The sequence below is a fragment of the Dipodomys merriami genome, unplaced genomic scaffold (assembly GCF_024711535.1).
Source record: "Dipodomys merriami isolate MVZ:Mamm:240054 unplaced genomic scaffold, mDipMer1.0.p SCAF_19, whole genome shotgun sequence".
Lineage (NCBI taxonomy): Eukaryota > Metazoa > Chordata > Mammalia > Rodentia > Heteromyidae > Dipodomys > Dipodomys merriami.
The window spans coordinates 16,876,663-16,901,156 of NW_027203270.1; the positions used below are offsets into that span (position 1 = coordinate 16,876,663).

Here is a 24,494-nt window from a genome sequence, read left to right on the forward strand (position 1 = left end):
TACACCATGGAAATTGGGAAACATTCCCTCTTTTGAAAATGGGTTATTCCTTGACCACATCACTGCCCTCGTACACCTCACATGATTCTTTGGGGTTAATTGGCCCAAATAATCTTTCTCAAACTGTGATTCTGTGAGACCTCCAGGCTGGTGAAGCAGTCTGCTGGTATGTGTGTCTATTGTATAGAAATGTTTTAAAGGCTCTAATCATGCCCTAGCTAAAGACCTCTAAAATGTCTTTGAAAGCAGTGTGTTTCCTACATTTATTTGACCACAAACTTCTCATCTTCTCTGCCTGTTTGCTACAATGAACATTTATGAACATCCCATGCAGGATGGTCAGGTAAATATACTGATGTCTCCTTGAATAGGTTGTATGACAATCATTCAAGAGCCAGGCGTGGCATATATGTTCAGTTATCATGTACATGAGCAAATGAATGAAAATCTGATATGGCCTGTGGGCTTGTGTGTGTGTGTGTGTGTGTGAGAGAGAGAGAGAGAGAGAGAGAGAGAGAGAGAGAGAGAGAGAGAGAGAGAGAGAGAGAGAGAGAGAGAGAGAGAGAGAGAGAGACTGGCCGGCCCTCTCTTTCTTGACTAGATGATAGATGATTTCCTTGTCTGAAAATTTTATACCCAGAGACACATGTTTGTTTAAAAACACTAATTACACAATGAGTTTAGGCTCTGCAAGACCAGTACTGATGAATCTTATCATTTAAGGGATATTATTCAGGTAGCCACTCTAATTACTTTCACATATTACATTAAAAAATTCATACAGCTTGGCTAATATAACCCCCATAATTAAAATTCTTCGCTTGTGAAATGTACCAAAACAGATCTTCTTAGAAGGTGATTATAATCCAATGTTCCAGCAAAGTTCTAATTACTGAACATTAACCGTCCACCTCTGAGAGGGAGCCTGTGTGTTGTTTGTGTGCCTGATGTTGTGGGAGTGGGTGGGTGGAGTGGCAGGATAGGGGGAGATCTTAGGAGATAAATTTCTTTTTTTGAAAAACCTAGGCAGATTGTTGTCTTGGAAGCCTACAGCTGGGGGACATTTCATAGGAACATTTGTTGCATAAAAGCCCTGTGCTGGTCTTCGGATATAAATAAGCCTCACCTAACTCTGCGGCTTGTCATGTACTGTAATAAGCACTGTGCGGGACATGGTGATGACTAGGGACCCCTCCCTAAGGACATGGTCAAGTGCAAAGCCAATGTGAAAATGACAGCCATGCAAGTAATACCAGGCTGGTCATGAGTCCTGGAAGAGAGGGCATGCCCAGAACTCACACTGGATGGCTTTCTCCATTATCTGAAGGCATGGAGCACTTCTCCCACACTTGGCCTTATGACCTGGAGTAAGCAGGATCCTGGGGTAGACTTGCAGTGTCTCTGTGGCATGCAGAAGACTAGGGGTTAGTAAACTTTTGCTAGGAAGGGCCCGATAGTCGGTTTTTATTTTTTAGAATTCCTAGGATTTGGGGTCTCTGTCACAATTGTTTTTGCTTTGTCTTTGTAGTACAAAGACAGCCATAAATAATATGTAAACAAATGGCTGTAACTATGTTTTAATAAAACTTTATTTGTAAAAACAGGAAATTGGCCAGACATAGCCCATAGACCATAGTTTGCTGACCGTACCCAATAGGCTTACTGAATCTCTGACCTTCAGAGGTCATATCAGTCATCCAGAGAGCATTGTATCATAGGCCACTGGTATAATTTTTCCTTTAAATTTTTTTTTCTGGGGGTTGAACTCAGCTTTGGGCTTGCTAGGCAGGTGTTCTATTGCTTAATCATACTTCCAGCCACATTGCTACAATTTTCAACACATCCATACTATTAACTACTAAATATTTTCTCTGTTAAAATAGATGCACACCTTTAATCTTAGCTACTCAAGAGGATGAGATCTGAGGATTGCAGTGAAACTGGCTCAACTGGTAGAGTGCCAGCCTTGAGCACAAAAAGCGAAGGGATAGCATTCAGGCTGTGAGTTTAAGCCCCAGTATTGGCACCAAAAAAAAAAAAAAGTTTAAAAGTAGCCTAGCTGGGGCTGGGAAGGTGGCTCAGTGGTAGAGCGCTTGCCTTGCATGCCTGAGGCCCTGGGTTCGATTCCTCAGTACCACATAAGCAAAAAGAAAAAAGCCGGAAGTGGCGCTGTGGCTCAAGTGGTAGAGTGCTAGCCTTGAGCTGAAGAGCTGAGGGACAGTGCCCAGCCTAGAGTTCAGGCCCCACAACCGGACCCACCCCCCCAAAAAAAACAAAAAAGTAGCCTAGCTGTCCACCAAACCCCTAGTATATTTAGTTAGTTTTTGTTTCCTTGAGACAATCTATGATAGTCCAGAGTAGTCTAAAACTTTCTAAATACCCAGGCTGGTCTTGAGCTTGTGATTCTTCTGCCTCAGCCTCCCACATGCTAGGATTACAGTATACCACCTCAACCAGCTAGTGCATTTGTTTTTGTTTGTTTGTTGATTTATTTATTTATTGTGGATTCTAGGACTTGAACTCGGGGCATGGGCAAGCAATTTTTGCTCAAGGCTAGCATTCTACCACTTTGAGCCACAGCTCCATTTCCAGTTTTCTGGTAGTTAATTGGAGATAAGAGTCTCACAGGTTTTCTATCTGGGCTAGCTTCAAACTTTGATCTTCAGATCTTAGCCCCTTGAGTAGTTGGGATTGCAGACTTGAGCCACTGGCACTCAGCTAATTTATTTATTTATTTACTTACTTATTTAGTTGTGCATTTGTTTTGAAAGGAAATTCTAGATCAGTATTCTAACTGGCAAATCAGTGTCACTTGCTACAAAGTAAAGTAATTCTAAAAAGAAATACTAAGAACAAAGCGATTGCCATCCACCAGGTTGGGATGTCTGTTGTAAGTTTGGAATCTGAGGTCCACTTTTATTCATTATAAAGCAGGAGCAAGTCAGGTAGAGCACCTGTTTAGAGTGAATGAGGCCCTAGATTCCATTCCTGGTGTGACCCAGAAGAGTAGCAGGAGTTAAGGACGTGTGAAGGAGCCTCCTGGTGAAGACTTCATCTGTGAAGCAATGGGGCAAACTGCAGCATTTTGGTGTGCAGCCATTCCTTTGCAGTCTATGGATGTTTGCAGATCCTCCTGCAGTTTGCAGATCTTCCACTATGGAGAAAACTTGTCTCTCAGATGGACCTAGTTTGGTGTTTTAAGTCTGTTAGTGTTTGCTGCTGTTCTCAGCTTTGCCACTTAACTATTAAACTCTTTAGTTTCGGGTATTGGTAGACTCACATATAGTTGTAAAATTATACAGGGAAATGTCATGGATGTTTCACCAGGAAGTTATGTCTTCTAAGAGCACAAGATCATAGGCAGGAGATGGAAATAGACATAACCTGCAGAGCTTATCCAGGTTTTGTTAGTAAACATGGATGCATTTATGGGTGTGTTCTATGTATATATCCTTCTGTGTCACTTTATCCCTGTGTGGGTTTCATAATCAGAAACAGAAGACTTCTAAGACTACAGATAGGGGTCCCTTGAATTTTCCTCTCATAGTCAAGCCCTTAATCCTCCTGAATCTGCTGTCCTTTCCCCTGGCAGCCATGAACAATAAAACTTTATTTCTACATATTATAGAAATGTAAGCATGAAGCATACACCTTTCAGGATTGTTTTTTCCTTGCTGAGCAGATTCATCTATATTCTCAAGTGGGTCACTCATTTGTTGTTGTTGTTTGTTATTGTTGAATAGTATCCCATGGTATACCCATGACACAGTTTACTCATTCATTCATTCATTCATTCATTCATGGACATCTGGGTTGTTTCCAGCTCTGGGCTATCATGAACAGAACTACAATGAACATTGACACACAGGCTTTGGTTTTACTTGAGCCTGTGTTTTCACTGCTCTGGGATTCAGGCCTAGAGTCCAACAGCGAGTTGTTTGGCAATTCTATGTCTAGTTTTATAAGAAACTGCCAAACTCTTCTCAAGTGGTTTTTCCCCCACCTCTTGTCCATGTAAGAGTTTCTCTACATTCTGTCAGATGTGGTTTGTCACTCTGTGTGTGTGTGTGTGTGTGTGTGTGTGTGTGTGTGTGTGTGTGTGTGTGTGTGTGTGTGTGTGTGTGTGTGTGTGTGTGTGTGTGTGTGTGTGTGTGTGTGTGTGTGTGTGTGTGTGTGTATGCTAGGACTGGGGCTCAAATTCGGGGCATGTGCACTGTCCCTGAGCTTTTTTGCTCAAGGCTAGCGTTCTACCACATCACCCACAGCTCCATGTTTGACTTTTTTCAAGTTTATTGGAGATAAGAGTCTCATGCACTTTCTTGCTTAAGCTGACTTCAAACTGCAAACCTCAGATCTCAGCTTCTTGAGCAGCTAGGATTACAGGCAGGAGTCACAAGTGCCCAACTATCATTATTCTTTGTTATTTTTTGTCTTTAGTCATTCTTATGCACGTGTGGTGATGTCTTATTATGGGTTTAATTTGCATTTCTCTAATGATTAGTGATGTTGACCATCTTTGCGGGTGTATATCCTCTATTGGCTATTTTCTAATTAAAATAGTCTATTGACTATTTTCTAATTAAAATTATTTCTTACTGTTCAGTTAATTTTTAAGTAACTTTATTGACATAATTCTCATGTCATACAATTCACTGTAGTCTGTGAGCTATATCTTTATAAGGTGGATTTTTATTGTCATCACACAATGATTCATTAACTATCTAGTTCCAGAACATTTCATCCTTCGTAAAAGGAGCCTCATACTGTGCAGCAGAAGTGGAGCCTGCATGCATTCCCTCCGCTTCTGACATTCGTGTACCCACTTCCTGTCTCAGTGGAAGCAAAGGCTATGCCGCACTCCTTTGGAGTCAGCTTTTCACTTAGCAGATAGTGTTCATCAATGTATAGCATGTGTCAGCACCATTTTATGCTCAAATAATACTACATTGAATGTCTGTACCACCTATTCATCAGTACTACCATTCATCAGTTGCTGGAGATTTGAGTTGTTTCCACTTGTAGGTGGTTTTGCTTAGTGTTTTTACCCATAGCCATATACAATTTTTTTTGTATAGCTGCATGTTTTCCTTTCTCGTGGGTGTGTGTATATCTGGGAGTGGAATTACTGGGTCATATGGCAACTCTACATTTGGTGTTTTGAGGATCTGCTAGCCTGTTTTCCAAAGGAACTGTACCACTTTCCATCCCTATGAGCAATGTGTGAAGGTTGTGATTTCTGATCATCACCAATTACATTTCTTTTTTATTTTACTCCTTATAGTGGGTATTGAGTGGAATCTCATTGTGTTTTTGCTTACTGTAGAGCTTTGGGATTGCTTCATGTATTCTTGATCCTAATTCTTTGTTGGAAGCCCAATTATCAATTTTCATTTATGCGTCATGTTTTTGGTATTAAGTCAAATACTTGTGTGTGTATCTTTGCTCAAGTAGAAAGGTCTCATTAGCAGGCTCCATAGCTCATACCTGTAACCCCAGCACCTGGGGAGTCAGAGACTGTGAGGATCTTCAGTTTAATCCAACTGTGGCAAAAGTTAATGAGACTCCATCTGAAGCAATTTCTAGGTGTGGTAATGTGGGCCTGTAATCCCAGCTGTGCCAGAAGCATTAATAGGATGATCATGGTTCCAGCTGGTCTAGGAAAAACTCAAGAAGCTATTTAGAAAAATAACTACAGGGCTGGGACATGGCGCAAATGGTAGAGCACCTGCATAGGAAGTACAATGCCCTGAGTTCAAACCCTACCACTACACACTTGCTTTCTTTTTCCTTTTCTATTAAATAAGAAAAAGGAAAAAAAGGTCTTATCAGCTAGGTCCAAGGCTCCAGCATGGATGAGTGATCCTTTATTAATCTTTCTTCTGATTGAGGACAGATATGGGGAAATGTATTGGGAGATAGGGAAGAAGAAAACAAGTGGCCAGAGATTTAGAAAATCCTATTTCTTCGCTTGCACCAAGAAGGTTTATTATTTAGTAGTACTAAGATTTGAACTCAGGGCCTTGTGCTTGCTTGACAGGTGTTCTCCTGCTTAGCCAATCCCCAAAAGGCCTTTTCTAACTTTCTCCTATTTCTCTTTTAGACCCTGGAGGAGGAGCTGTTTGGAAACAATGAGGAGAGCCCAGCTTTCAAGGAGTTCTTGGACCTGCTGGGGGACACCATCACACTGCAGGACTTTAAAGGGTGAGTCTCAGCCAAAGAGGATGCAGCCCTTCAGTCCTGGAGGAGGTATGGGGGTGGGGGTGGGGACAGGAAGGGAGTCCGACATCTCTGTCCTCAAGGGAGCAGGTGAAGGTTAGACACACACCGGGATTGCAGGGCTGCTATTCAGCTTTGGATCCACACTGTCTGGCATTCCTGAAGAGCTAGCAGAGGTGGGGAGGATCCAGCATGGCAGGATGTTTGATTGCATTGATGCTTGGCCCTTATATGTGGGATGGGATTGCTGCTGCAAAGTCACTGCTTGCCCTCCCTCCCTCCCTCCCTCCCTCCCTCCCTCCCTCCCTCCCTCCTTCCCTCCTTCCCTCCCTCCCTCCCTCCCTCCCTTCCTTCCTTCCTTCCTTCCTTTTGTGCCAGTGCTGGGGCTTGAACTTAGGGCCTGGGCACTGTCTCTTAGTTTTTCACCCAAGGTTGATGCTCTACCACAGCCCCACTTTTTATTTCATTTTCTCGGAGGAACCTGCAGCAGCTTTCCCTTCCCCCTTGCCGCAGCCTGTGGTCCCAGGCTGGCAGCCATGTTTCTATGAAAGCAGAAGCTCAGCTCCTGGAAGGCCACAGCTTCTTCCTGCTGCTCCTTCCTGCCTGTAAGGTGTTAGCTGGAGAGGGCAGCTTTCTGGGTGCCCTTGTGCCTTCCTATCAGGAACTAGCTGGGGAGAAGTTGAACATCTGGATATTCTTGCCAGCTCACCATCATCTGTGTTTGCCCCTGGCTCTGGTCTAGTGATGATTTGGATTTTGGATATGGTGTTTCAAGAAGCAAAGGCTTGTGCCCAGCCTTGGGGGCTGCCTGACAGCTCTGCTGGGCATTTGGCTGGCACTGTGACAAGCCAAGGCTTGAAGCCTTTATCTTGATATTACAGGTCTCTGGTTAGGGTCAGTACTTTGTGCATCAGAAGAACACTTCTCCCTGCCGTCCTGTGATCCTCTGTCCTCAACGCTCGGCTGTCATTGCACTCATTGCCTGCCATACATGCTCAGGGCAGGTGGCACTGTGTTGCCACTTGATCTCACTTTCTCCTTCCCTGTCTGGTTTTATTGGCAGTTTCCGAGGAGGCCTGGATGTGACCCATGGACAGACAGGGGTGGAGTCAGTGTATACGACCTTCCGGGAACGGGAGATCATGTTTCATGTGTCCACAAAGCTGCCATTCACTGAGGGAGATGCCCAACAGGTACCTGGTTGAGGGAGACATTGGGATCTGACCAATGGGAAACAGCAGCCAGCCTGGGGTGAGCTGTTGAAAGTTTCCCTGGAGGCCGGGTATAGATCTCAGTGGCAGAGTGCTTACTCTATATGCAGGAGGCTCTGGGTTCCAGCTCCAGCATCGGGAGAAAGGAAGACCTCTTTGAAGTTTCCCAGGCAATGTGGAGTCCAGGAGCAGAGCATACAATACAAGTGGTGGTGAGGGGTGTGTAGTGGAGTTGTCTCAGGACTGTTGTGAGTTCACATGTTCTTGCCAGACATGTGGCTGCTTCCTATATACCAGCTGTTCCCAGGCCAGGACACTAGGTTTCTGGCCTCCTTCTTGTCCCAGCAACATGAGACTGTGATTGAATGAGGACCCCTTCCCCAACATCCCTGCTCATCTGCGATCCCAGCCTCATAGCTGCCAGAGCATGGGGACTCTGGATGAAACCTGCATCCCCAGCATTCACCCGCTCCCCTCCCATAAGTGCTGTTCTAGGCACTTAGTGGCTCATCCTTGTAATCCTAGCTACTCAGGAGGCTAAGATATGAGGACTGAGGTTTGAAGCCAGCTGGGGCAGACAAATCCAAGAGACTCTTCAATTAACTGGCAAAAAGCTGTGGAGCTGTGACTCAGGTGGTAGAGTGTGCCAGCCTTGAGTGAGAAAGTTAAGGGAGAGCTTGAGGCCATGAGTTCAAGCCCCCCGTACAGGGCTTATAAAACAAAACAACAATAACAACTCTCTTCCCCACCCCCATATACTATTGTGACAGCCACACATCCTCAGGGAATTCTCTGACTCTTCTGAAAAGAGCCGCCAGCCCTGGAAGCCTACCCAGCCACAGGTCACCCTACCCCACTCTTTGCCCATTGGCTATCTCTGGGAAAACAAGAGGGGCAGATGGGCCTTTGTCCAAACTCAGACCGGTTTGTTTCTGAGCAGGGAGCCGGGGAGGGAGCAGAGATGTAAAATGGTAAGCATCATGCCTGGCTCCTTAGGAAAAAGGAAATTGGCAAATGAAATTAGCGTTTGGCGTTCAAGTAACGACAGAATGTTCCAGAAAACAAATGGATGCAGGATTCCTTTTGTAGCCAGATTGAGTTTTCTCTTGCGGGCTCACCTTTGGTCTCCGTTCTCTCACTGAGGCTCAGTGTGGGTTACTTGGGGCTGTGTACCTTGGCCTGGCACTCTTGGCAGGGGCTGAATAGAGACTCATTTTCTCTTCCTAAGACACAGCAAGACAACTTGAAGGAAAGCGTCCAGCCTGGTGCTCGGTATACAGCAAGTGATCAGTAAATGCAAAAGGATTGAGCATAGGGCCTGTGGGCAGTAGATGCTTCATAAAAGTCCCTCTCCCCCCCCCCCCCCAGCTCATCCAGATTTTCATTAAGACCCCACCCTACATCCTCCTCTTCTGGGAAACCCTCTCAGGTTGCAATCAGACCCTCTCACTTCACGCTCTTCCGTCCTGGGTGCTGCCAGGCACCTTGTGGGCAGCTGCTGACTTAGCACAGGCAGGCGGCCTCTGTAGCATTCTCAGATGGCTTCTCCTGTATTGGAGTTTCTCCCAGATCAGTTTCAGGCTCTCCCAGGGCAAGACCCGGCCTCACCTTTGCAAGATTCTCCCTAGGGTTTTGAGTCGGGGCTCTGCATGCTCTTGAGCTCAGTAACATGCTCTCTGGTAATTAACAACCTGAGTCTCTTCCTCGGCTTCTTTTTCTTCCTCTTGATGTCTTCTGAGGACCGGAAGAAGCCCTTCCCTGGAGAGCTACTGAGCTCAGGGCTTATGTAATCATACAATGAGGACTTTCCCATCCAGCTCTTGTCTGCTCTCAGGATGTATCTAAGTGGCTTTGTAACAAGGAGACACTTCTTGTTTAGCTCCAGAGGAAGAGGCATATTGGGAATGACATTGTGGCCATCATCTTCCAAGAAGAAAACACGCCATTTGTCCCTGATATGATTGCCTCCAACTTCCTACATGCCTACATTGTTGTGCAGGCTGAGAGCCTAGGCACAGAGAGCCCATCCTACAAGGTAAGGACATAGCCTATTGGAGGAAGTTGTGGGTCCACTTGCCAGAACACTAGTGCTTGTCCATGTGGGAGTTGCTATGGTTACGAGGTTTCTGGAACCTGGAGCAGGGCTCTAGGTGGAAGGCACCTTCTAAGGTCTCTTCATATACCTTGCTGCCTTCAGGCTCCAGTGCATCTAACCCAAGGATCCAGATGCTCCGAGGTCTGTGTTTGGAGGCTGGTGATACACATGTGCTAGATGATGGTTGAGTAGGAGGGGGAGAAGTGGAGAAGATGAACAGGAGAGGAAAAGGGAGGTAGAGGAGAGGGAGGAAGGGAGAACCACCAACCTGTGGGACGTGGGAGACACTGAGACCTGGAAATGCATGCCCCATTCTGACTTGGGCTGTGCTGGTTCCAGGGTCCTTACCACACTACAGCAATTCATGGCCATCTCCATAATGGGTGGAGTTATTTTACTCTGGCATCAGCACAAACCCATATGTATTACATGCAAAATTTACATCACTTTGTGTGTGTGTGTGTGTGTGTGTGTGTGTGTACTAGTACTGGGGCTTGAACTCAGGGCCTGGGCACTGTCTTTCAGCTTTTTCACTCAAAGCTAATACTCTACCACTTGAGCCACATCTCCACTCCTGTTTTTTCTTTCAGATTAATGGGAGATAAGAGTCTCACAGGCTTTCCTATCTGAGCTCAGATCTTAGCCTTCTGAGTAGCTAGGATTATAGGACATGAACCATGGGCGCCCATCTTCATACCAGCTTTTAAAGTGAAATTCCAGATTAAAAAGTATAAAGCAAAAAAAAAAACCCACAAAACGACAACCACAAACCACAAAACACACCCACAACACAAATGGAATCTCTCCTGTGAGGTCAGCTGATGCCATTCCACACACACATTTGTGTTCTTCTGGCCTTGAGCACTTTCAGGGATCACCAGCTTTGGATGAATTAACCGGCTGATTGGTGAATGTGTTGGTGGAAGCAAGTTCCCTGACTCAGTACCGGTTGTGTACCAGGCTACCTGCTGGGGAGGGGACCGAGGAAGGGAGACCCGGGAGCTGCCTGCTGGGCCTTGCTCACCTAGGGAAGATGAGGCACTGGGGAGCCATGCACATAGTTCAGTCACTGGGTGGCTCAAAGAGCCAACTGGTTCTGTTTTCTTTTTCTTTCTCCTTTTGTTAAAATGTTTTTTTCTTAATGTAATCCCCGGAAGGCCTTGAATTCAAGAGCCTTCTGCCTCATCCTCCTAAGTGCTGGGACTGTAGGTGTGCATTACCGTGCCCAGCCAACTGGTTCTTTTAATTACCCATAGAGGTAGAAGAGCAAAAGAGAAACTTCCCCGAAGTAAAACTAGGGGAAAGCATGGTTCTCAGATCCATATCCTGCTTGGCAGCCTGGGGCTCATGTCCTGACCCTGCTTCTGGGTGCTGGGTGATCTTATGCCAGCGCATTCCCTCTCTAGGCCTCTGTGTCTGTCTGTGTGAAATGAGGAAGTTGTACTGCATGACCCATGGGCTCTGTCCAGCCCTGGCACCCTGTGCGAGAGGATGGAGTCAGAGACAGGGTGTGTGTGTGGTGGCTGCCGAAGTGTTTTGAGGGAGCTCTGTATTTCAGGTTCTTTTTTCTAGACACAGGTCAACCAGGAAAGCTAAAAAATAAAAATAAATAAAAACCATAGCCACACAACTACAGCAGATTATGACTTCTGTCCCTTTCCGGGGTAAGGTGCCAGGCCTTGTGTTTAGAAAGGTGTTGTTTTCTTCTTTTCTTTTTCCTTTGTTATCAATACTGGGGCTTGAACTTGAGGGCCTGGGCGCTGTCCCTTAGCTTTTTTGCTCAAGGCTGGTGCTCTACCACTTGAGCCACTGCTCCACTTCTGACTTTTTGGTGGTTAGTTGGAGATAAGAGTCTTACAGACTTTCCTGTCAGGGTTAGCTTCAAACCACAATCTTCAGAACTCAGCCTCCTGAGTAGCTAGGATAATAGGCCTGAGCTGCTGATGCCTGGCTATAAGTCCTCTTCTAAAATTCTTCTAGAATGAGCCTGGTGGTATAGGGAAAAGGCTGAGTCTGATGACTTGGGTCAGTTAGAGCTGAGGCCACAGAACCAGAGAGCTGGAATTCCTGCCCAGGAGTCATTGAAACAGGAGGGAAACTGACCCTATAAACACTGATATATTTTTTCAGGTAGGAATGTAGTTTCTTCTCCCCAGATCAGTATGACATTGGAGCTCAGCCACTATTAGCACACCTCTTGTCCCCACTCCTGAGGTCCCCCTGAGATGTCAGCCATCTCTGATGGAGCAAATCTCTGGGGAAGGCCTCCCTCTCTTCAACATAGCTGTCCATGGTCCTCACAGGCTCAGGCCTACCTGGGCTTGGGGACTAGGACAGGCTTCTGGCCCTCATACTGTCCCTTCCCGCAGCATCCCGTGCCCCCCATGCTTCTCAGAGCCTCTGCTGGCACCATCGCCCCCTCTGAGCTCGCTAGATTTAGAAGCAGGAAGGTGGAATGGTGCCCAGGGAACTTCTGCTTTCAGAAGCTAACCCAAACCGATGTCTGGAGAGGAGAAAGCAATGAGGCTGCCTCATTGGGACGGGGTCAGAGGAAGGACCCTGTCCCTGCCCTGTGTTCCTGTGGGGAGACTTGGGGTATCTGAAACCATTCACCCTGTCAGCCAAGACCACAGGAGGAGAAAAGGGATAGGGAGGGGGGGCACAGCTGGGCCTGCCCCCTGTCTTTTGTCCCAGGCCCCAGATGCCAGCATTGGGGGCACCCTCTCAGTAGCCTTCTTCCTTCCTCTCCCCACCCCAAGTTCTGGCTGTGTGTGTGTGTGTGTGTGTGCGTGCATGCGTGCACACATGTGTGTATGCGTGACATTACTTGACTTGGGCTACTAGCGTGTGGTGGGGGGATGGAAGGGGACATGGGGAATAGTGCTGAGCAGCCACAGTTCAGCCAGCCATCGCAGCAGTGTGTGCACCATCTCCTGACCCTGGCCATGGCAATTTGGGCTGTGTAGACAGCCCTGAGCATGGGGAAAGAAAGCCTGCATTGACCAGCTCCCCTGCTTCCTTCTCTCTGCCCTTGGCAGGGCCTGGCCTTGGCTGGGCCCCAGGCTGCCTGCTCTCCCGGTCTGGCAGGCTCTCGCGTCTGCTCTACTTCACAGGCCAGGGAGACTGGCAGCATGCCAGGCACCCACGTCAGCGGCTGCCCAGGGAAGGGACAGGGCAGCCTCCTGGGAGCTCTGCAGCCTAGGGGACTATGCAGTTGAAATGAGGGCACCTCTGTATAGACAGGAGGTGAGGACTGGGGCCTGCCCCGAGCCTAAGTAACCCCCAGATTGAGTACTTGGATGCCCTCAGTTATAGGTCAGACCTCTCAACCTGGCCAAGATGCCTTCCACCCTCAATTCCATGCCAGGGCCTTGGAGCTGTGTTAGCTCAAGTCTAACCTAGACTGGCCAAGCCTATGTATAGGACCAGAGCTGGTTCACTGGTAGTGCCAAAGCTCTCAGTAAATACAGCCAGCCTTTCCTTTCAGAAGGGAGGCTGATGTATGGTCAGCTTGTAAGAAGCCCAGAGCTGGACTGGAGAGGTCTGTTTTCTGTCTTCCTCTCTGTGTGACTCTGTGTCCCCAGGCATGTCTACTCATCTGTAAAATGGGTATTTCTCCTTGGGCCATCTCTGTAGGATTAACATCAAAATGGTAACGCAGCAGTACCAGCACTGTGTCATAATCAGGGTCCCACTGCTCTTCCACCCCTTCCGGTCATCTTGCCAAACTTGCTTCTCTTCCGTCTAGGAAGGCGAAGGAGAGGATGTGACGGCTCCACACCATGCAGCCCCGCTAGTGGGACAGTAGCTGGGTGACTAGGTTGGCAGTGGCCATGGGGACACTGATCTGTGCTCCGAGGCTTGGAGGGAGGAGAAGGTGAATTGATGGGTTGTAAGAAGCGTGGCTTTGGAGAAGCTCCCATCACATACACGTGACTTCTGCTTCCAGGTCTCTGTCACTGCTCGGGAAGACGTACCTGCTTTCGGCCCTCCGCTGCCCAGCCCCCCTGTTTTCCAGAAGGTCAGCAAACTCCTTTCTTCTCATAGGTGTACCGAAGTGGGATGAAATGTGGCAGAATTTGGGTCAGGGACATCAGGGAGATCCCTCTGCAGGTCTAGGGAGGAGAAGGGGGTAATTTCTTTACTGGCCGTCTGTCTGGCCTCACAGAGGGCCATTTGTTGGGGTGTTTGATGCTGGAGCTACCAGTCTTTTAGAGGAAGGGTTTTGTTTTACCATACTCAGATCCCAGCAGCCATGGGCAAGGATTGAGTCTAGTTAAAGGCAGTGCCACGTGGAGCGTGGGCTCCTTAGTACTGGTGAAGCTGTTTTCCATATAGATGGGGCTTGCCTTGGCTAGAAATGATCCGATGTTAAAAGCGGCCTATCAGGTTCTGTCCTCGGACTGCTGGTCCTGCCTGCCTGTTACTGTCTGTGGCTGAAACTTTCTCAGCAGTGGCTGGGGATGGGCCAATTCTGAGCCATCTTGTCTGTCCCAGGGCCCGGAGTTCCGGGAGTTTCTACTTACCAAACTCACCAATGCAGAGAATGCCTGCTGCAAGTCGGACAAGTTTGCTAAGCTGGAGGTAAGAGCGTAGGTCTGAAGTCTTCCTCTCAGCCTGCTGTTGATCAGCTTTCCTGAGTGTGTTTGTGTGTGTGTGTGTAGGGCTGTGGGTTGCATTTTGGGGACCTATTAAGTTGGGGAGCAACTCCCCCCCCAAAAAACCCCTCCCACCTTTCTGCTCTGTGTCATTTGTGGGAAATCTAGACTCCAAGTCTAGTGAACCTATCGTGGATGGATTGAGCACCTACTATATTACCTGGAAACACAGGGGTAAATGAGACATTGTTTCTGTTCTTCTAGGCTCCCTGGGTGGTGGGAGGAGCCATTGTGATCTGGTGTGCCAACTCTGGGTCATGATGGAGTCAGGGTTGCTCAGAGGATAGAGACTGCTTTATGGGGGTGGAGGGTCAGGGGAGGGGGTAGACACTAGAGGTATGTTCAGGGAAGGCTTCTTGGAAGAGGTGGCTCTTGACCTTCTGAATCTGGATGTCTGATGGAGATTTGGGCAGGAGGAAACAGTGGGTGGGTTATTGCAGGCACACAATAGCATGAGTAGTGGCCAGCCAGAACCACAAAGGGTGACTCGATGAGAGATTTCCAGCAGTCTGGGGTGCTGACGGCGGCTTCTCAGAGCTAGAATGGTGAGGCTCTATTGCAGATGAGAAGGGCTGTGGGGCTGGCCACCAGTGGCTCATGCCGGTAACCTAACCACTCAGGAGGATCTGAGGATCATGGTTCGAAACCAGCCTGGGGCAGGAATACTGGTTGGACTCTTATATCTAACCTGGAAAAACTGAAACCAGAGGTGTGGCTTGAGTGGAGGAGTGCCAGTCTTGAGCGGGGCAAAAAAAACTAATGGACAGCATTCAGACCCTGAGTACAAAGCCCCAGGACCAACACAAACAAACAAGTAACAGCAACCACAAAAGATAAAAAGTGGTGAGGGGCCTTGTGAGGTTGCTAGGGAGGAGAGCGACATGTTTGACTTTCTTGATAAAGGGATCACTGGCCAGTGGTCAGGACAGGTTGTGGGGTTGGGGCGGGGGGGGGGGGGGGAGGACAGTTCAACACGATTCATCGGAGACCAGGAGAGATCTTGAAGGCGGACACCTCACTGGAGGGAATAACTTAGGACCTGGGCTGAGACCTGGCAGACTCCTGCAAGTAGGAATAGAGGGAAGTAGAATTTGGGGGGAGGGGGCAGCTCCTAGGCCTGGGCTTGAGCTCTGGGGCCAGCTAGTAGGACTTGCTGTTCTGGGTGCCTGCCAAGGCCGGTTGCTCATCCTGTCTGTGGGAATGGTGCCCCCTGGAGGCTGTGTGCATGCATGCCTGATGATTGGAGGAGAGCCTCTGCCAAAGTGTAGCCAGATGTGGAAGTCGGTGATGGTCTGGGGGAGGATGTCACCAGGGCAGAGCCATAGAGGAGGAGGGAGGGGCTGAGGAAGAAGGGGCAGAAGAGCATCTATGTTAATGGAAGTACTGGTATGTGTGAAGCCCAGACTGGCTGTAAGTACACACTGTGGAGACCAGTAGCCTCTGGCTCAGGTGTCGAGAACTGTAAGGAGGGGGCTCGTTGTCAGCACCTGTGCCCTCCTCGTCCCTTCTAGGACCGGACCAGAGCTGCGCTCCTGGACAACCTCCACGATGAGCTCCATGCACACACGCAGGCCATGCTGGGACTGGGCCCAGAGGAGGACAAGTTTGAGAATGGGGGCCACGGGGGATTCCTGGAGTCTTTTAAGGTATGATACCCGGGTAGCTGAGGATCACTGTGGCAGGAAGTCTTCTACTCCCTGAGGCTCCAGGCCCAGAGCCCAAGGCCAGCTCGATGTGGTGATAGGACAGTTGAAGGGGGGAGGGGAGGTCTCAGGTGTTTGCAAGCTGGCAGAGATGTCAGCAATGTGAAAGATCAGAGTAGCCAACACTGTGTCCAGCCTTCCCCCACATCCTTCCGTGACCCGCAGCCTCATTTCCTGGCCCAGAAGTCTGATAAACAGGGACAGGTAGAATTAGTAGTGGGGAAGAGCCAGTGTGAATCAAGCATGGTATTGTTCTCCTGTGACAGAGTGTTTGTTTAGCAAGCAGGAGGCCCTGAGTTCAAACCTGAGTATTGCCAAGCGAAACAAAACAAAACAAAACAAAAAACAATTGTATAGCTTTTACCTGTCTGTTTGGGGGGCCGGGAGCTCAGTGCAGGATGACAGGAGCAAGAGCCAGCCTGAAGGGGCTTTAGCAGCTGTTGTGGGGGTGCTGTGATGATTGCTTCTGGCTGACCCAGTGGGGTGGTGGCAAGGACAAATCTGTCTGGGCATTGCAAAGGAAAGACTTCTTTAATCAGAATGAGCTGCTAAAGGAAGTAGTGAGATCTCTGACCCTGGAAGTATTCAAGTGGACCTGGACAGCCATGGAACTGATGTGGGGCACACAAGGATAGAACACCACTGGCTTAGTGCTTGTTGGTCCACATAAGACTTCTGTCCAGCATGTGTTTCAGCTTGGCTGTAATTAACCCTTTGTGGTGGGCTGCATGGTTCTTTCTTGTGTGTCCACTAACACACATAGAGACAGGCTGGCTGAGAGAGGCCACAGGACTATTGAAGTCCTTAGACCTTGGAGGTAATGTCTATTTTAAACCCAGGCTCTCTGGTTGTTCACTCAAAGTTCTGCTGGATTGAAGATCCCCTTTGGAGAAAGGATGTGTAAGATTAGGGTTGGATATATACCTGCTTTTAAATTCCAGCTCTATATGGTGCTGGGGAAGGTCTTGAGAGTCTTCAAGCTTCAGAGCTCTTGTTATATAGAGTTGTTAATAACTCATGGATGAGGAAGTGGACCTCTACCACCAAGAGAGGGTGTGTGTGTGTGTGTGTGTGTGTGTGTGTGTGTGTGTGTGTGTGTGTGTGTGTGTGTGTGTGTGTGTGTGTGTGTGTGTGTGTGTGTGTGTGTGTGTGTGTGTGTGTGTGTGTGTGTGTGTGTGTGTGTGTGTGTGTGTGTGTGTACTGGGTTTTGAACTCAAGGCCTCATACTCTCATTTTTTTTTTTATTCAAGGCTGGTGTTATACCCTTGAGCCACATATCCACTTCTGATTTTTTTTTTGTTGACTAACTAGAGATAAGAGTCTCAGATTTGGCAACTAGAGATAAGAGTCCCTTACATTTGTCTGCCTAGACTGGCTAGGACTACAGGCATGAAATACCAAAGCATCAAGTTGCTTTTGAAATAATGCCTAGAAGTGCCCATTGCATTCAACACAGTAACAGGGTTTCATAGGCTATGTTATACTCCCTCTTAAACCTCCGACTGCCCTTAGTGCTCTAATAGAGAACACTATTCTTATGGGTATAATAATTTTGATATAATAATAATTCAGGCTCAATTTTAATAGATAGGTTTACATGTGAGGAAATGAAGACTCACAAAGATTAGATAATTTGCTCCAAATTGTCCTGAAGGCAGAGTTGAATTCCAGTCTCCTGGACTCTAAAACTCGTGCTTTTCACAGCTGCCTAATACTCCTTCCTAGCATCTGACTTGGTGACAACCCCATTCGTGCTGGGATCCTGGGCCTGGCTGGGATCACTGTCTGGCTGGATCACCAAGAGCAAGGCATGGCTCTGCTGGCCCTGGCCGAAGCCAGCTGCCAAGATTCCTCATAAGGAGGGGCAGAGCTGGGCTGCGTGTCCAGGCTGGTGGGAGATTCCTGGCATATTAATTTTAATCCTGATGGATGGTGACAGCTAAGGAGAAGAAGGATAAATTGGGGAATCAAGCTGCAAGAGAGATGAGGGAGAAAATAAGCTGAGGAGGAAGGGGGAGCCAGGTCGGATAGCCCAGTTGAGAGAGGGGTAAATGTGAGGCTGGACAGTAGGAAAATAGACTGGGGACTGGCAGATCAGCAGGGCCACTTACAGGCCTGTAGTGAATGTGCTTTATGCAGAATGACCAGAGTTGACTAGTTAATGCTGTGGTGTACATGTGTGTATGTATGAGTATGTGTGCATGTGTGCTCATGCGCCACACTGAGGCTTGATCTTGGGGCCTGGGTGCTGTCCCTTAGCTTTTTTTTTTTTTTTGCTCAAAGCTGGCACTCTTATCACTTCTGACTTTTTGGTGGTCAATTGGAGATAAGAGTGTCATAGACTTTCCTGCCAAGGCTGGCTTCAAGCCTCAATCCTCAGATCTCAGCATCCTGAGTAGCTAGAATTACAGGTGTGAGTTACCAGAGCCTGGGTAATGCTCTACTTTTCAGATATTTAATGAAGCATTAGTCACTTTGAGTTTCCCAGGGTTTTTAAAAAATGATATTTTAGCATTAACAGTGGCGATTTCAAGTTTCAGATTTTTGTTGTTGTTGTTGTTGTGGGGCTTGGGCGCTGTCCCTGAGCTCTTTGGCTCAAGGTGAGCACTCTACCACTTGAGGCACAGCGCCACTTCCTGTTTTCTGGTGGTTAATTGGAGATAAGAGTCTCACGGACTTTCCTGCCCGGACTGGCTTTGAACCATAATCCTCAGGTCTCAGCCTCCTAAGTAGCTAGGACTACAGGCGTGAGCCCTCAGTGTCCAGCTTCAAGTTTCAGATATTTTTATAACCTAGACCATCTTAGGCCCATGCTGTCTAATAAATGAGGTGGTGTTCCCACTTGGTGCAAGTCTCCTGCGGCCCAATGTTCTGCCTCTGCTAGGAGTGGCCTTGATTCCGGGCTACCTGGCATATTCCCAGAGGGGTTTCTAAGAGAGTGATGCTTCAAGACTTTACTATGACTTGTGTTTGAGCCCAGCTGTCAAGAGGGTTCTTCTCACCTTTAAATCTTTGAAAGTTTGGCCTAAGACAGACAGACCTGCTCCTCCATTCAGCCCTCATGCTTGTCTCCATGGTCATACTGTGGGGAGGAATTGTCACAGTTAGGCATACCAATGGAGCCTTCAGAGCCTTGGTGGCTATGACCAGCTCATTTCTCTCCTCCCAGCTGGGGGCTTGTGGATGCTCTTCCTTTTGCCCTTGTCCTATTGCTCTCACAGGTGGGGTAAGGGGTAGGAGGGTCAGGTGAGTGGAAGAGGGATGGTATAGGCCTGACTGGCTCAGCTCATGACTTTGTTCCTAGGGTTTTTTGTTTTTGTTTTTGTTTTGGTGTGTCTGTCGTGGGCTTGAGCTTGGCCTGGGCATTGTCCCTGCGCTTTTTTACTCATGACTAGTGCTCTAACCACTTTGAGACACAGCACCACTTGCGATTTTTTGGGTGATTAATCAGAGATAAGAGTCTCAGAGACTTTCCTACCTGGGTTGGCTTTGAACCGTGATCCTCAGATCTCAGCCTCCTGAGAAGCTAGGATTGCAGGTGTGAGCCACGGTCACCTGGCCATAGTTTTGGTTTTTCTTAGGCAGGACTATGGTATTAGAATGATGGGTGGTGTTCATGGAACAAAATTTGGATGTTGAATCCCCTCCCTAGAAAAGTTCCTGTCTCACGTGGAGGCAGAAACCCCAGTAGAATGCTCAGGGCTGAAGGGACAGTACCATCTGTCCCCTAACCTCCCCAGGGTCTGGTCCTTCTCCCCCCCTGGTGGGCCAGGATGCTTTGTGCTGTGGGGAATAGCCTTGCCATAGCTCTTGGCTCTGCTGCCCTGGGCTTTGTATCCTGTGGAGAAGTCTGTCACATCTTGGGGCAGTTCCCCGGGCTGTGATTGAAGCTTTCCTCTATGCCATACAGACCAGTTCCTGTCCTGCGGGACAGCTCGACCTGTTTTTCAAATCGAGCTGTTTGAAGAGATTCTTGGGACTCTGTTTTCTCCTACCAACACTTTTAAAGTTTGCATTTTCGCTTAGATAAAAATCTCTTTTCTTTCCAATGATTAAAAACGGCTCTTACAGCGATGTTGCACAATTCAAAGCTGTTTGTGAGGCATAAGAGGTGGTTGTGATGTCAGCAGTGTAGATGCAGCCATGGGGGCCTGTGGACATATTCCTGGGACTCATAGAGGAATGTTTTCATCATGAAGGAGATCAGTGTTAGACACTCACCTTTGAGAAACATTGATCCCTGGACTTGTGGCCATCAGTGAAGTGAACACGTGCTGAGATCCATGTGATATGCACATAAAGCATGTGTGTGCCACATTTTGAGAAATACTGAGCCATCCGCTGAGCTCATCATACGGAATGGAGGAGGAGGAAGGACAGAACAAGGGCCTCCACAAGGATGTCAGCCTTTGAGGGCCTGGGCTGGTTAATGTGTTAGTCTGCCCTGACCCCTAGTGGCAGAAAAGGTGGCAGATACCCTCAATTAAGTATACAGGGTCCTTGCCATACCTGCAAGACTCATGAGGCACTGTGGCCTGAGCAGTACCACTGATGGTGGATGAAACTTGCTAGGGCCAAGCGGGACCCTCCCTCCCCCAAACCCAGCCTTTCGCTTCTCCAGACTCCCTTTTCTCCTGAGGTAGGAAGTTGTGTTACCAGGATGGCCCCCACTTCCTTTTGTGGTCTAGTGAGAGAGCACAGGTTTTATACTTGGCCCCACTCCATTCATTCCATGGAACCACAGCTGTGTGACTTCGAATGATCACCTTCTATCCTGGTTTTTCCATGCTAGAAGGGGGAAAGGCCTTTTGCCAGACCTTAGAGCTCCCATATTGGAGCCATCTCAGTATCTTTGTCTCCAAGGGTCCCTTAGCTACTTCTCATCTCAGAAACTCAGCATTGTGGGAGTTCAGTATGATTTGTATTTGCAAAGCTCAGTAGACTGACCAGACAGGATCCCACAGGCACATGGGGCTTCCTAACCCACCCTGGATCCTTCATAAGGAAGACACCACTGATCGCAGAGCAGAGCATAAATAGTGAGCTTGGGAAGCCATTGCTGATGACAATAGTGGTGGTGACCACACCTGAGGGCCAGAGGCCCATAAAGAAGCTGAGATTTATGGAGCTTATACCTCATTGAGGAACGCTTTGTTGGTATCCAGGGATGTGTCAGCATCCTGCCATTAGTGTCTCCAAGCTCTGACGCTTGGGTGGTAATGTGAATCACATGTGCTGGCTGTCGCAACCTTGTCACAGGAACGCTGTTGCTAGGCAACCATTCTGTGGTCCAGAGTGTGGAGAGGTGATGACTTTACCCCCAGGGACATCTTTGATTCAGAAGAGAGAGGCTGGATGACCCCAGGGACTATGAGAATGGTGGACTTGTGCCTCATTCTTGGCATCTCATCTCCAGGACTGTCATAGTTGTAAATGGCCTTGGTGAATCTTCTCTGGTTGTCCAGATAGAAAGGCAGGCAGGATAGGACTCTTTGCCATTCCTGAGCTTGGAGATATCCTCCTGGAGAGGTCCCAGGGAAAGCTGGGAGTGTTATGTATGCTGTTTTGCTGGGACCACTGTGTTGTAGATGCATTTCTTCCTGGGTGTCTCAGAGGCAGGAAGTGTTGATTCTTCCTGCAGAGACACCTGTCAGTTGGCACATAGGATGTGTGTGTGTGTGTGTGTGTGTGTGTGTGTGTGTGTGTGTGTGTGTGTGTGTGTGTGTTCGGAGAGGAAGGGATCAGGCCACAGCTTAGTCCTTCTGTCTGTTTTCTGAAACTGGGGTTCTGGGAGCACCCCACCTGGACAGGCTTACCCCATGGTGAGGAAAATCTGTTTGTTCATGTGATCACAGCTTGGTGACTGGTGGTTCCGTGGGCCATTGGGTGTTCAGGGTCTTTTCTGTCTTTTCTCTCTGCCAGCTTTGTGCCTCAGGCTTGACTCCAAGATGGCTGACCCGGGGTGGGGTGTATGTAGGCCGCATGTGTGTGGGTAACCACCGAGGAGACCTTTCCCTGAAGCCCCCACAGGCCTTTGCTTGTGTTCCATGGGCATGGGATGAGTGAAGTGACCACCTTAGACCGATGGTGACTTGGTCCCGTGTGAGCTTTCCCCGGGAGTGTGGAGAGGGCGGGCTCCCCGTGGTTCTCATCACGAGCTCCTCCGAGGTGAGGGAAGCCCCTGTTATACAAGGCTCACTTTGGGGGTGGCAGCAGAAGGGTCATCCACTGTATGCATATGAGAAGAAACTTGATTTGTTTTTTTGAAAGGAGAATCAGCGTGCAGTTCAGCAGCAGCCTGGGCCTACTCCTGCCTTGATATTGTGAGGCATCTATAATCCCCCTTTACGGACGAGGAAGTTGTAGCTCCGAGAAGTTGCTCACTGGACCATTGTCACACAGGCCTGTTGAGCTCTGAGCTTCACTTCCTAACCTGTCAGATGAAGATGACAACCTTAGCATGTAGGGTGCTGAGGTGCTGAGTCCTCAGACCTCTCTGCCTGGTGTGCTACCTTGTCAGAACATGGGAATATGGGGGAATTCTCTACATGTGCTAGAGACTGTGCACATGTCAGTGTACATGTCTGTGCATGTGTGCGCTCATGTGCTCACATGCACACACTTATATATGAGGGCATGCACGCGTGTGACAGATGTGTGTATGTGTGCACTGTGAGCATGTGCACACACATGTGCATATGTGCTCATGCATGCGTGTGACTGAATATGTGCTCATGCAGGTGTGCATATGTGTGCGTATCCACACACGGGTGTGCTTATGCATGTGTATGCGAGAATGTGTGTGTGTGTGTGTGTGTGTACTTACATGCCAAGGACAGGATCATTACCCAGAGGGAGCTTTGTCACCCTCCTCCCCTGCTGTCCCCACAGAGGGCCATCCGTGTGCGCAGCCACTCCATGGAAACAATGGTGGGGAGCCAGAGGAAGGGGCATGGTGGGAGCATCCCTGGCAGCCTCAGTGGAGGCATCGTGCACAACAACATGGAGCTCACCAAGGCCACCTTCTCGGTGAGTGAGGTGGGCCCTGGACCCCACTGGGTCCTGGCAGAGGGTACCCCCAAAACCTCTGGAGGAAGCACACCTCCATCCAGTGTTTGGTTTGAGGAGGGCAAGCTGGATGAGGGAAACTGAGGCTGCTTGGGGGTGTGGCCTGGCTACTGCCCTCCAATGGATTACTAGTCCTCTCCTCCTCTTCTCTGAATTTCCTTGACACCTGGACTTTCTCTTTGGGACCTTGCAGAATGGTCCTGGAGTATGTTTCCCTGAGGGCTTGGGACCTGAACCAGTGAGGAGTGACTCGTTGGTTATTGTTCATGCATGTAGTGGCTACTCTAGCTTGCTGGGCAACCAGGCCCTGAGTTCACTAGATCTCACCTGATTCCTGACAGCTGCTTTGGGCAGGTGCTGCAGTGAGCTCCCTTCTACATTTGAGGAAAAAGGAGGTTCTCAGTGAGGTTAAGAAACTTGCTAAAGGCCTCCCAGTTAAACTGAAGATGTAGGATTACACACAGGTCTGCCTGAGTCCGTTTATTCTCTGTGTCCCTGTGGTCACAGATCCCCAGGAGAGAGAGCCCTGGATTCTGTGGGTATGGGCCTGACTGGCTTGCACCCGGGGCTGGGCAGGCAGGGAAACACAAAGCGTGTCATCCACGTTCTGTTTTCTGGGCTCCCACGCCCGGACCAGGAGCCAGGTGTAGGCCAGAGAGGGGAGGGAAGAGGACCTGGGCCAGGGGTGTGGACTGACTCTGGTGGTTTTATTGGCAGCCTCCTGTGGCAGCGGCCACTGTGAAGAACCAGTCTCGGAGCCCCATCAAGCGGCGATCGGGGCTCTTCCCTCGCCTACACACGGGCTCTGAAGGCCCCGGGGACAGCCGGACGAGATGGTAACTGTCAGGACCCCAATGCCTTCCAGCTGTGGGGTCTGTCAGCTCTCTCCTTGACAGCTGTCAGGTGCCCAGCCATGGGGAGAGCTTTTCTCAGCGTCGGGAGATGGCTTTCCTCAACCCCTGTCTCCACGTGCACACTTTCGGCCACTCCAACATCCATCACCCATGCAGCTGTCATCTTCGGAGTGTAGTTGACCCTTCCCAGCATGCATCTGCAAAGTTGTGTTCGTACCATAGTGACCTAGGCTGGGTCTGTCTTCCTTTGCCTTCTGTTTTTCAATGCTCCCTCGCACATGCATGTGTATTTTGTCCTCTCCTCCCCATCCCTTGTGCTAGAGATGAAACCCAGGGACTTATGCATGCTAGGCAAGGGCTCAAGCACCGAGCTACACCCTCCACCCTGGCTCCAAGTGTCCCCTCCGTTCATGGAAGTCTTCCCTAATTCTGACAGGTAGAGTTAATTGAGTTAATTGGGCTTCCAGGATGATCTTTTAATTGATGAACCCATTTGTGTTTTTTTGTTTTTGTTTTTGTTTTGGTCCTGGGACTTGAACTCAGGGCCTGGGCACTGTCCCTGAGCTCTTTTTGCTCAAGGCTAGCACTCTACCATTTTGAGCCACAGTGCTACTTCCAGTTTTCTGGTGGTTAATTGGAGATAAGAATCTCATGGACTTTCTTGCCTGGACTGGCTTTGACCTCAGCCC

The 24,494-nt window shown here is 48.8% G+C and overlaps 1 protein-coding gene across 9 annotated transcripts in view; it reads left to right on the forward strand.

Moving 5' to 3' along the window:
- The window catches only part of Rap1gap2 (RAP1 GTPase activating protein 2), a 198,383-nt gene that overhangs the window by 163,865 nt on the left and 10,024 nt on the right, over positions 1-24,494 (forward strand). For all 9 annotated transcript variants that reach the window (XR_011373062.1, XM_070027513.1, XM_070027519.1 and 6 more), the window contains 8 exons: positions 6,101-6,201; positions 7,280-7,409; positions 9,307-9,462; positions 13,472-13,543; positions 14,020-14,106; positions 15,692-15,826; positions 22,775-22,912; positions 23,669-23,787. Coding sequence is in view for 8 of the 9 variants with exons in the window: in XM_070027513.1 (XP_069883614.1) it covers positions 6,101-6,201; positions 7,280-7,409; positions 9,307-9,462; positions 13,472-13,543; positions 14,020-14,106; positions 15,692-15,826; positions 22,775-22,912; positions 23,669-23,787 (938 nt within the window). In the remaining variant the exon portion in view is untranslated. The remainder of the gene's footprint in view (positions 1-6,100; positions 6,202-7,279; positions 7,410-9,306; positions 9,463-13,471; positions 13,544-14,019; positions 14,107-15,691; positions 15,827-22,774; positions 22,913-23,668; positions 23,788-24,494) is intronic.